The 13580-nt window shown below is 43.9% G+C and overlaps 1 protein-coding gene across 1 annotated transcript in view; it reads left to right on the forward strand.

Moving 5' to 3' along the window:
- LOC137618770 (zinc finger protein 782-like) overlaps positions 1 to 13348 on the forward strand; it is a 35546-nt gene extending 22198 nt beyond the window's left edge. The window contains exon 3 of the mRNA XM_068348954.1: positions 4009 to 13348. Within this exon, the coding sequence (XP_068205055.1) occupies positions 4167 to 5156 (990 nt within the window). The 5' untranslated portion in view covers positions 4009 to 4166 and the 3' untranslated portion in view covers positions 5157 to 13348. The remainder of the gene's footprint in view (positions 1 to 4008) is intronic.
- Positions 13349 to 13580: the final 232 nt, after the last annotated feature.

Raw genomic sequence — 13580 nt, forward strand, 5'->3', positions numbered from 1 at the left:
TCCAACTTTAACTTCTGTTCATATACAAGTTGATGTAGCCTGTCAGGCCTTTCCTTCACGTCATTCTGAATATAAATCTCCTTCTCGCAAGACTTTAGATTTATCAGATGATGTGCCTTCTGAAGAAGTTGATTGACCCCCTTTCAACTAATGTACCTTTGGGGAGTCATTCAGAAGAGGAGTAACCTAGGGTGGTCCAACAATCCCTTGTTTTATAATTATGAATTTCTTTAGGGGAATTTTGTCCTACTCGTTTTGTAACGGCTGCTCCTGGCATGACTTTCTTCGACTCCTACATTTACGAAGTCAGTTCTCTCTTGTCCTTCCAAGAGAGCCATGCTCTTACTGGGAGATTGGTTGGAATCCAGGAGAAGTTTAGGAAAGTCTGCTTTTGCTTTTCCTCCTTCTTAATTAGCTTCTCGCTCGAGCGTCTGGTGTGACACAGGAGAAGTTCTCGGTTGGGGAGTACCTGCCTCTGCCCAGGGAGACTTCTTAAGCCTAGTGGACTCTCCTCGTCGTCTAGCCATGAGACGCTCCAAGATTTTATGGTCTGCTTCAGAGCTAGACCATCTCCTGTTAGGAGTTTTTTCGAGCGTTTGAAGTATTTATTTGTTGGATTGGTCCCTGGGAGCCTTAAGTAAGAAGGTCTCTCCAGCTGTCAATGTATTGCTGTACAATCATGTCATGCATGAACAAGGCTATCAGGGATGGCTCCAATGAACTGGCAGCCACGTTCACTGCAGGAGTACTTAAGATGTAAGTGCGCTCAATGTGTTCATTGTCAAGACAAAGTTCACGATGAAGACTACCAAATCTGTCTTGGCAGCGGTAAGGGAAGACGACTGGATGGTCTCTCTCGACCTTCAGGATGCATACTTCCACATCCCGATTCATCCAAACTTTCAACAACATCTGAGGTTTGTGGACGGGAAAGTAGTGTACCAATTTCGAGCACTGTGCTTCGGCCTCATTCCTGCTCCTCTTGTTTTTACAAGGCTCTTGCAAAATGTAGCAAGCTTTCTACATTTTTTGAGGATTCAGAGCCTCCTTTTATTTTGACGACTGGCTAATCAGGGCGTCGTCATTGAATCGCTGTCTGGAGAGCCTCTAATGGACATTAGACCTAACCAAGGAGCTAGGTCTCATAGTGAACGTAGAGAAGTCGTAACTTACAGTACCCCATCCCAGACTATTCTTTATTTGGGGATGGAGATACAGTGTCGAATTTTTCGGGCCTTTTCGTCTCCCACAAGAATGGAACAAGCTCTGTTAAAAGTCTGTCACTTGCAAGAGAAAAACAGTTGCTCTGTAAGAGTTTGAACGAGCCTCGTGGGAACTCTTTCATCGCTGGAGTAGTTTATCTCTCTGGGGAGACTCAACCTTTGCCCTCTCCTATTTCACCTAAACCATTGGAACAAGGAGAAGGGCTTAGAGAGTATCTCTTTCCCAATCTCCAACTCAGTCTAGACATGTCTGACTTGGTGGGACAGCAACATCAGACTTCGAGAAGGTCTTTCTCTTGCGATCAAGAACCCAAACCATGTGTTGTATTCAGATGCATCGGATTTGGGTTAGGGAGCTCCACTGGACAGTCTGGAATGCTCGGGTCTTTGGTTCACGGATCAGAAGGAACTCCATTTAAGGCAAGTAACATCTCTCTTTTGACGAGATTTGTGCAAGGAGAAATGAATGTCTTAGCGGACTGCCTCAGCAGAAGAGGACAAGTCATCTCCATGGAGTGGACGTTGCACAAGACTGTGTGCGAGAAGCTATGGATGACATGGGGTCAACCCACCACAGATCTTTTTGCGACTTCACTGACAAAGAGGCTCTCAACTTACTGCTCTCCAGTTCCAGATCCAGAGGCAGCCCACATAGACGCTTTCCTGCTGGACTGGTCTCACCTGGACGTTTATGCCTTTCCACCTTTCAAGATCCTAAACAAGGTGCTGCAGAAGTTCGCCTCTCACGAAGGGACCAGGTTGACGTTGGTTGCTCCCCTCTGGCCCGCGAGAGAGTGGTTCACAGAGGTACTTCTATGGCTGGTAGACGTTCCAAGAAGTCTGCCGTTGCGGATGGATCTCTTGCGACAGCCTCACGTAAAGAGATTTCATCAAAGCCTCCCCGCGTTTCGTCTACCAGCCTTCAGACTATCGAAAGACTCTAGAGCTCGAGGGTTTTCGAAGGAGGCAGCTAGAGCGATCGCGAGGGCTAGAAGATCCTCTACCATCAGGATCTAACAGTCGAAATGGGAGGTATTTAGAGACTGGTGCAAGTCCTCCTCTATTTCCTCTTCCAGTGCATCTGTAGCGCAGATTGCGGATTTTCTGCTTTATCTGAGAAACGGTCGCTCCCTCTCTGCATCATCTGAGAAACGGTCGCTACCTCTCTGCATCCACCATTAAAGGCTACAGAAGCATGTTAGCTTCTGTTTTCAGGCATAGGGGTTTGGATCTTTCTAATAACAGAGATCTCCAAGACCTGCTTAAGTCTTTCGAGACTTCCAAGGAGCGTCATATTTCGACTCCTGCTTGGAACTTGGACGTGGTCCTACAGTTCCTTATGTCAGACAGGTTTGAACCATTAAATTCAGCCTCCCTGAAGGATCTTACCCTCAAGACACTTTTTTTGGTGAGCTTGGCTTCGGCTAAAAGGGTTAGTGAGATACATGCTTTTAGCAAGAACATCGGCTTCTCCGCTAATAAAGCAGTATGTTCTCTTCAACTTGGCCTAAATCATTTGAAATCCCCAGTCTTTCTGAGATTGTGGGGAATGAAGTTGAAAGAGTGCTGTGCCCCGTTAGAGCTCTTAAATTTTATTTATCCAGAACTAAACCGCTACGAGGTTGTTCAGAGGCTTTATGGTGCTCCGTTAAAAAGCCCTCTTTGCCCATGTCTAAGAATGCGTTGTCTTATTTTATTAGACTTTTGATTCGGGAGGCACACTCTCAATTAAGTGAGAAGGATCATAATTTACTTAGTCGAGGCTCAGGAAGTTAGAGCGATAGCAACTTCAGTAGCGTTTAAGCAAAATAGATCCATTAAAAGTATTATGGACGCGACCTTTTGGAGAAGCAAGTCGGTATTCGCTTCATATTACTTGAAAGATGTCCAGACTCTTTATGAGGACTGCTACACACTGGGACCATTCGTAGCAGCGAGTGCAGTAGTGGGTGAAGGCTCTACCACTACATTCCCTTAATCCCAATATCCTTTTAGTCTACTCTTGAAATTTTTAATCTTGTTTTGGGTTGTACGGGAGACTAAGAAGTCTTTCGCAATCTTTTTGATTTGGCGGGTGGTCAAAATATTGTTTCTTGAGAGCGCCCAGATTAAGGGTATTGATGAGGTCCTGTTATAGGGGTGTTCACCCTGGATATAGTAGCTCCTGGGAGTCTTTCAGCATCCTAAGAGGATCGCTGGGCTTCGTGAGGATAGCGGACTAATGAGGCAGAGTAATCATCAGAGTCAGCTTCCTTACCAGGTACCTATACTTAAGTTTGTTTTTTGAATATTTGTCAAAAACTCTTGAGCATATACGCCTTTATTGTTTTAATACTGGTCTCTACCCACCACCATGGGTGTGAATCAGCTATTTATATATTCACCGGCTAAGTTTAATATTTAAAAATGATATTTTCATTTTAAAATAAATTTTTGAATATACTTACCCGGTGAATATATAATATTAAAGGCCCTCCCTTCCTCCCTGATAGAGACCCTGCGGACTGAGAAGAACTGGTTTGGTTGAGAAGTATATGCGGTATCTGGCCGATAGTCGGCGCTGGTGGGCACACCCGGCAGCCTTCATGGCGATCGCTCGCAAGTTTTTGGAATCTGTCGACCGTCGGAGACGTCAGCTATTTATATATTCACCGGGTAAGTATATTCAAAAATTTATTTTATAATGAAAATATCATATTAGTTTAAAAAGTTGTCTTTTTATCTCAGAATACTCCAACATTTCCATCTTGCCTTTTCCACTGATATTTGTTTTCTATTATTTCAGACTTTTCACCTCTTGTGACAAGATTGTGTAAACTACGAAAGATATCTTGAAGAGATACAGGACTGGGAGAAAGGAAGAAAGGTCTGTGTTGGTTCATGCTATAGGAAGTTTAGCGTTAGCTTTATATTTATAGACCGTAGAAGATAACATTGAAGAAGATGGCATCTTGTGATAAGGAGAAGATGATGAACTCTGAATCATCAGAAGTTCTAATAAAAAGCGAAATTGAAGATTCGTTTCCGCACCCCGAAATTAAGTTAGAAAATAACGATATTTTTGTGAGTGACGGACTCTGTGATGATGGCTCTCTCACAATGGATCCACTCATGGAATTCAAAGCAGAGCCAGAAATAGAAATCAAAGTGGAGCCAGAAGTATTTGAGTCAAGCGAAGGTGACTTGAAATATCCTTTGGACTCTGATGCGTCAGTGAGTGAGGAGGATTTACAAATTGGCAAGAGGGAAGACGATCAAGAGGAGAAGAGTGTAGAGATAGGTATGGAAGAGGAATGTGACATACTGTTAGGATCCAGTAGGGAAGAGGACGAAGGAGAGGGAAGAGGAAGGGAGAAAGAGGAGCAGATCCAAACTCTCCCTGGGAAGAAGCCATTCAAGTGCAACTTCTGCGACAAAGCGTATTCTAGGAAGCATCATCTCGAACTGCATCACAAAGTTCACACCGGTGAGAAGCCTTTCAAGTGCAGCATCTGCGACAAAACATTTCGTCAGAGAATGCATTGTACGGCTCATGAAAGCACCCATGCAAAAAAGCCATTAGAATGTCACTTTTGTGGCAAGGAGTTTACTTTGAAACACCGGCTCAAAGGCCATATGTTATCTCACACTGGCGAGAAGCCATACAAGTGCAGTCTCTGCGACAAAGCTTTTTGCAATAAAAGTTATCTCACGGCGCATCACAGAACTCACACCGGGGAGAGGCCTTTCAAGTGCACTATCTGCGACCAAGCATTTTCGCAGAAATGTTACCTCAGAGAACATTATAAAAGACACACCGGGGAGAAACCCTTCAAGTGCAGCTTCTGCGACAAAGCGTTTGCGCAGAGAAGTAGTCTTAATTTCCACGAAGGAGTTCACAACAGGGAGATGTATAAGAAACAGATTTGGAACTCGCTAATGAACGATAGCTAATCGGTAAAACAATACTAGAAGACTGTAAGAAAAGGCAAAGGAACCTCAATTATAAGAAGGCATTTGACATCGTGCCACACACACACGAGGAAGTAAGATCATTCCTGACAGCCCAGGTGGTTTAAGAATAAGACCAAAGTCCATCTTAAACACACTGAAGGCGGCCGGATAGTAATTCTGCTTGACCATAGATCTGCTAAGTAAAATCTTGTATGACCTTAACACTGGCTATGACCTAAGCAAAAGCAGAAGTAGAAAAGACAACCGAAGAGTGAACCACCACCACCTGCTCTTCATGGATGACCTCAAACTATATGCTGACACAGAAGGAAAATTTGGAAGATCTAGTTTGGACAGTCCACAGATTTTCAAGTGACATCTTCATGGACTTTAGATTAGATAAACATGCTAAGATTTCCATCAAGAAGAGGAAGAAAGTGACAGCAGAAGGAATAGAAGTAGAGGAAGGTATGTTTGTAGAAGATCTGTCAAAGGAGTCTGCATATAAGTACTGGGGAATAGAAGAAATACTTGTATAGAACACAAGAAAATGAGAGAAAAGGTAAAGAAAGAGTACATCTGCTGCCTAAAGCTATGTAAGTCAGAATAAACACCGAAGAATAAGATCACTGCCGTAGGTCAACTGGCCACAAGGTGAGATAGGGTAGATGTTAAGACCAAGAATATTCTAACCCTCATGTAGAAACCAGTGCATGGATAGAATATACCTCCTACGCAGAGGTGGACTGGGTTTATCTGATATCAATCAAGCCTACAGAGCTGCAACAGTAAGTAAAATCTCTGAGGATAAAAACATCAAAAAGCTCTAAGCCAACTAACATCAATAACAAAGCAGGTGAAGAACTTTGCAGGAGACTTGCTAGAGGAAACAAAGGACACTGAAGAGACTTCAGCAACAACGATAGCCAGGAAGACCAGGCAGAAATTCAGTTCTAGAGAGGCAAAACTTAGAATGGAAAGGTGAAAACACCAAGATCAGGAAGAATCCAAGAACGGAAAAAGGTTACATAGACAAAGAAGAATCAACCTGATAAATAATGGAAATTTCAATTTTGAATGAGAAAGGATGATGATAGGAGCACAAGACCAAGGCCTCCTAACAAACGGCTTTAAGGGAGTGACGGGTATATCGGGAAACGACCAGTGCAGGTTTTGTCATGCAGCAGTTGAGAGTATTGGTCATCTGGTTTCAGCCTGGCAGACTCTATGCGCAGATGGTCACTACACAGCTCGCCACAATAAGATCTGTAAATATATATATTGGAAAATATGTAAAGAATACAAAATGGAAGTCAACGATAACTATGGGAGCATGAACTAGATCCAGTTACCTCCAGCGCGACTATTAACATCTTTTATGATAAGATAGTTTCAACAGGAAGATATATATAAAATACTGTACATGGGAACTGAAAGAAATAGGAATAATAATACCTGTGGTGGTGGGTGCAGCAAGACTTATGAAGAGAAACGTGATACAATACCTTCAGGCAATACCAAGTTGCCCAAGCATAAATGAGGAGCAGATTGCTGCCATCAAGGGAACGATGACCATCTTAAAAAGATCCCTCGGATACACGGCTAGTGGAGCGTAGAGGAGCAATCGTAGACCCTAGGGTGGGGTCCCCAATTAAGGTATTAAGACAAAAACGGAGAAGCCATGAAGTGCAGTGTCTGAGACAAAAAAAAAGTTATAAAAAATCATGTGTAAGACATGAGAAGATTCATGCAGGAAAGCTATACAAGTGCATGTTTGAGAAAGCATATGTCAGCTAAGCTTGTCTCGCAAGCCATTTGGAGATTTGTGCTGGAGGAACCTGGTAAGGATCTGGGGAAGCCGTGTTCTTTTGGAAAGAGAAGGATGCTGTTACAAATTGATTAGATTTCCATACTTGATAGACTGTACTTATATTCTCTCTTGTTAGTTTAATCAACTAGAATTGAGACAGTTCCTCTGTAGAGGATTCTTTTTAGGAAATTTAGAAACAAGTTGAATGGAATTTTGATCAAGCAAGAGAGACGTATCTGATTGAATGAGATCATCTGTTTCCATTGTGGTGTTCAGCTGCTTGTTAGATAGTTATGCACCTCCCCTTTGTACTGTACCATTTAATCACTAATTATTTACATCCTTTGTTGCTTAGGAACATTTAAAACTTAGAAACCAGTGGCCTCTTTTGTTGTTCAGTCAGAACCTGTTTCCCAATACTGAATGTGCTTGAACACCAAAGTACCGTGATACGCTAACATTCTATTGTGGATGCACATTTGTTCCTACACATACAAACCTTTCGCTCTTCACTATAGATATATTGTTCCAGCGTAGCTGGAAACTACCCGTAAATTTTTATACCAGGTTAAAAGCCCGCCGCTAGTTAGTGGGGGTAGACCAGTCACCCCACTCACCTAGTCAATCTATTAAACCCTTTTGTTTTTAGCTGGGTGGAAGGCAAATGTTCTGTCCCTCTTCACCACAAATAATGAAACTAACTGTAAACTATTCTCGAGCCTCCCTCAGGGTTTTCTTCGACGGCGAAGAGTTTCCAACTTATTTCCTTGGCGCCTCTTTTCCTCCCCGCGGCTGTTGCTTGTTCTGTTTTCTTACGAGGACAAATGAGCAAGAGTGTCACTTGTTGACCCCTGGATACCCCTCAGTTTCGGAGGGCCCGGCTGCTTCTCCTAGCGAAGTGGCGGCACCCACGACTGCAGGGTAGTCTCTCCCATTCACAATTGTGTCAACTCTTGCCTTTCTTGGGGATTTCTGGCAACAATGCTAAGAAATGGCACACTTTGGCCGCTGTCTTCCCCACCCCCTGAGCCTCTGGATCGGTTTTCTATCTAACAGGTCTTGTGCCCATTGCTGATGCGTTCACTGCAACTCCTCGGCAGCAGAGGAGTTGCTGGAAGGTTCTCTCTTGAGTACCTGTCAGGCCTGTGTTCCCTTCGGGGTGAGAAGGCAGGCTTAGCTTGCTCACCGTACCAAGCACGCTCAGCCGTCTGAGCTTGCTTACCATGACTGATTCCCTCAGCAGGAGAAACTTCTCCCTGCCTTTCACATCCAGTTGCTGCCTCTCACCATTGTGCCCCCATAGTACGACGAGTCTCGTGAGACATAACCCCTTCAGGTTTATTGCTGCAGATATCTACTCTCTATGAGATAGAGATTTTGGAGCACCCAGATGGTGATGGCCTCCGACCGCTTGTGGTCCCGCCTATCACCATCGTGCTCCCACGGTATGACAAGTCTCGTGAAACATAACCCTTTGGGGCTATTGCTTCAGGCCTCTATTCCCTCTGAGGCAGAGCCAGCTTGTCCTGACATTCACGAGCAATGGCAGATGAACGTTCGCTTATAGGTGTGCGTCATTGCACACACTTTTGTCTGGAGAGCTCCTACTGCCGACGTAGGTCTGATCGCTTTCATGTGCTACCTTGCGGGCATAGACACATTCGCAAACAGAACGATCACATCCTTTTCAGGGAGCGAAGTTGCATCTATCCCGCTCACCAAGCTTCTACTGCTGACAAACAAAGGCTGTTCGCTTCGCCAGAGCATATGTTACTTCGTGGGTGTTCGCACGATTGTGAGGAGTAGCAAGTGCAGTCAACTCCCCGTTAACAGGGCTATGTTCCTGAAGGTGTCGTGCCTGGCTCACACCATGATGTAATGTCAACGACGCCACCTGTACTAAGGGCAGAGCGAAAGACAGGACCGCCCCGCTAATGATGGATATGCCTTCACCCGTCCAACCTGGGGGAGGATGGAGGGAAAGTAGGAGATAAAAATGAGAGAGACGCTAGTGTCCGATCCTCAGATAGCTCCAATCCTCCACACGAGGTGCCACACCCTGCTTCTTTTCCTCTCTCTCTCTCTGTTGACTCAACATTCAGTGATACCCTTTCCCTTTGGGAAGATATCAGGATAGTTCCTCACCCTTAGAGTGGTGATGGTCAGAAGGTCCACCAGACCAATTGACTGCTTGTTATCACAGGATGTTAATCGCCAAGGAAGTACGTAGAGTCATCCTTCGAGAGATGATTTGCCAGTATGAGGTGCTGGGCTATGGCTTACTCTCAACCCCTCGAATGTTCACTCAAGTTGCAACACGAGTCAATGCCAACAGCGTGCGTCTTCCTCGTCCCTTAGAAGGGGGGTAGATTCTAGCAGACTCGGGGGAGATTCTTCTCCGAGATCGAGTAAATCTTTTTGGTTTTTGCCTCACCCGCGGATTGGCTTGAATCGCTAGACTTCATCCCTGCAACCTTCAGTAAAACTTTCATATCTAGAAACGCAAATAGCCACTAAAAAGGCAAAGTCGTTCCATCTAATCAGGGAGGAGAGACTTGGGCAAGCATGTGCCTTCCTTAAGCGAGGCTTCTTACGGGCGTATTGATGGCTGCGCTCGATGCGGCACCTGACCTTCCATAACGTCTGGTGCCCGGCAAATGTTGGAGCTTTAGTCCCCCTCTGGTGGCAACTGAAAACCATTTAATTTATTATTATTATTATTATTATTATTATTATTATTATTATTATTATTATTATTACAAGCCAAGCTACAATCTTAGTTAGAAAAGCAGGTTGCTAAGCCCAAAAGCTCCAACAGGGAAAAATGGCCCAGAAAGAAGAAACAAGGAAATAAACAAAACTACAAGAGAAGTAATGAACAATTAGGATAGAATATTTTAAGAACAGTAACAACATTAGATTAGATATTTCATATATAAATTATAAAAGCTTATAAACAAGAGGAAAAGAAACAAGATAGAATAGTGTGCCCGAGTATATCCTCAAGTAAGTGAACTCTAACCCAAGACAGTGGAAGACCATGGTACAGAGGTTGTGGCACTACCCAAAACTAGAGAACAATGGTTTAAATTGGGAGTGGCCTTCTCCCAGAAGAGCTGCTTACCAGGGCTAAATAGTCTCTTCTATCCTTGCCCTTAACAAGCACCTTGCAGTAGTTAACCCCTTGGGCGAAGAAGAATTGTTTTTGGCAATCTTTGCATTGACAGGTGTATGAGAACAGAAGAGAATGTGTAAAGATTAGACTATACAATTCAGTATATGTGTAGGCAAAGGAGAATGAGCCTTAATGAAAGAGGGGGATCCAATATAGTACTGTCTGTCCAGTCAAAGGATCCAATAACACTCTAGCAGTAGTATCTCAACAGGAATTCCCCTGACTTCCGAGTCCAGTAGGATCAGAGTAAAAGAGAGACCTGAGTTGGGAGTAGACCTTCTCTTCCCTTCCTCGCATTCAACACTTCTGGGATGCATCAAAACAATGTTGGGAGGCTCACGTGTTGTGACATATTGCCACGGGGCTATGTTCCGACTCCGATCAGCAGTGCCAAGCTATTTTTTCCTGGATGTGAGCTCAGTTTTTCTGGCTCTGAATCTATCCTAATAACTTCTTTCTTAACGCACTATAGTGTTCTTGTCAGAGAACACGGCGGTAGTAGAATACCCGCACAAACAAAGGTATTCTTTGTACAGCTGTTTAACCATCTAGCCGCAAGAATGTGAAGTTGGATGTAAGGCAACTTGATTGCCTTTTCAGCCTGATTCATTGCAGCCAAGAAAAGCTTTTGTTTCCATTAATCAACCATTAAAAGTCCTGACCCCTTGGGTGGGGTGCAGACGAGATGTCGGTCTAGGACGTCTCGTACCCGGAAGTTTCCGCTGGACTGCTAGCCTGTACGGTATTGCCAGGCACCTCTACTAGAGGCACTCCTATATCCATTTTCCCCCATATTGTCTGATAAGGACTCATTATTAAGATAAGGGAATTGAGAGATTGGTTGATGACCCTGATAGCTCCTCAGCGGGAGTAAAGTTAACAGTACCCGGAACTTCTGCTCCCGCCTGCAGGCATCGAAAGAGCTTCTCACTCCTTTCTTGACCAGCTCATACAGTCTTTCAGAGATTCCTCACTATCAGTTGTGTTCCTGCGACTTTTCACGTGATCATCCAACATCTCTTTCAGAGAAACCTTTCGTGAACAGTAGTGAAATGGATGACTGGATACCCTCATAGGTCATCTTTCGCTGCCTGTCGGGTGAAGTGGTATATTCTCGAAGGTTGATGTTGTGGAAGGAGCCTCGCGCCAATCAATATCACTTTCCCTAGGATAGCAGAGTTCTTTCTATACCTCAGGGAGGAAAGATCTTCCTCTGTCGCAGCCATGATAAACTACTGCATGGCCTTAAGCTGTGTCTTTGGAATGAACAGAGTTTTCAATTCCTCCTCGATGGAATTTTCCCCCCTCATATAGTCGAGCTTACTGATCCCCAGTCAAAAGTCAGACCGCCTCCTCGGAGCGTAGTTCCTGTACCACGCTCTCGGAAAGGAGTACTACTTTACCACTTTTCAGTCTTCAGATCATGACTTGACTCTTAAGTCGGTTCTTCCTTCTCGTTTGGACCTCCGTTAGGAGAGTCAGCAAGGGACATAGTATCTTCCTCAACATAGCCCAACCAAGGTAATGGGTGACAAGTTACACTCAGGCAAGTTCAAGAGGAGAATCATTAAAAGATGATCTCAACAGGTCATCGTTCGGGCTTGGTACCCTGACTCTTGTCAAGAACGCTGACCAAGAATTCTCTACGTTAGGTGCGTGAAATGAAACTTCTCTGTGGTACAGATTCTTCAGGCAGGTTTCTGGCATCCTCAGAACACCTTTACAACCTGTTACCTGCAAGACATAGCCCACAGGAACCTGGATATCTTCTCCATAGATCATGTAGTGGCAGCCCAACAAGTGGTGTAAGCCAGCTTAGTTCCCATACTGGAAAAGTAGCAGTTGGTTAAGGGCAGATGCTACATGGTGTTACTCTGGCGTGAACGGACAGAATGACAGGCCTTTTCTTCCTTCATATTCCCCTCTCTTGGGGCACAGCATCTGGTGACTCGGCAAGGTGGCCTACCTCCGACTACAGATAATCCCCATTTCCCTTGTGTAGCCTGAAATATGTTATATATTTTTTATGTTCCCGTCCTCCATGCGTAAGAGGAGTGCTTTCACCCCAATATTCCGCTCATTCAGCTCTCCAGCTTATCAGACCGAGAGTTCGCAAGGTGTCAAGGGTACCCGTCCCAGAGTTTGCGAAGTGTCAAGGGTACCCGTCCCAGAGTTTGCGAGGTGTCAAGGGTACCCGTCCCAGAGTTCGCGAGGTGTCAAGGGTACCCGTCCCAGAGTTCGCGAGGTGTCAAGGGTACCCGTCCCAGAGTTCGCGAGGTGTCAAGGGTACCCGTCCCAGAGTTCGCGAGGTGTCAAGGGTACCCGTCCCAGAGTTCGCGAGGTGTCAAGGGTACCCGTCTCATGCTTGCACGAGCTCAGAGTCGTACCCCAGGTCAAGTTTCCAGTCTGCTGGATTTTGGATTTCCACTCACCCTAGGGAAGAGCGAATGGATTGTATTTGTGTAGGAACAAATGACAAATTTAGAATTCATTTGTATTCTTAGCAATACAAGCTTAAGCTCTTCATTCACACTTGGCCTGCCATCACTTGTCCCCCTAGAAAATCGTGCCAGCAATCAAAGGCGGATCAATAGACTAAATGAGTCTAGTGACTGGCCTACCTACGCTAACTAACGGCTGGTTGTTTACCTCGCGTAATAAATTTATGGCTTATTTTCCAGCTGAGCCAGAACATTACATCCATAATAAAGAGCTGAGTTTTGAATGAATAGGAAAAATATAGATTACTTCCAAATTTGTCGTATTGTTTTGTGTATTATTTCAGTGACTACTCATGATCACCATTTCACACCTTTCAAGTTAATCAGTGATCTTTCCAGTCAACCCCAATCATCTATGACTGGCTCTCTGACAATCTTTGGACAGACTGTGCCAAAGTGAGTGGTGCGGAACCGAGTTACAGTACTGTATTATACAGTTTGTATGTTCTCTTCAGTTACATAGATAATGTGTCAAACTTTGTGTCAAACTTTAGCTCTAGTTTTCATACCTGATCTGTGTCCTTGCTGATAGAAAGGTTCCTTTTTTTTATTTTGATTCAGAGGGAAAGTTCATATTTCCTAAATTAATATTTTTGTTAGTTGGACTATGAATTTTTTTGTCTGTAAAATTTGAACTTTACTGAATGTTCTTTTCCTTTTTTATGATTATTTGTATGTAATTGAAGTGTATGTTGTAATATTCTTTACTTATAGTAAATAATTTTTAATTTTAGATGTATTTTCAACATGTATTTTATAATTGAATAAATTATTTTCATAAATGTTCATATTTGATTTACACTTTTGTTCCTTTCACAGTTCCCTTAAAAGAGATAGTGTCATTTCCTATACAGTGTTATTTAATGCATTTTAAATCTGAGGCGTTGGCAGTTAACAAATGAATATTCAAAGAAGAAGAAGAGCAAAAGCCATGGAGC

The sequence above is a fragment of the Palaemon carinicauda genome, chromosome 25 (assembly GCF_036898095.1).
Source record: "Palaemon carinicauda isolate YSFRI2023 chromosome 25, ASM3689809v2, whole genome shotgun sequence".
In the NCBI taxonomy this organism is placed as follows: domain Eukaryota; kingdom Metazoa; phylum Arthropoda; class Malacostraca; order Decapoda; family Palaemonidae; genus Palaemon; species Palaemon carinicauda.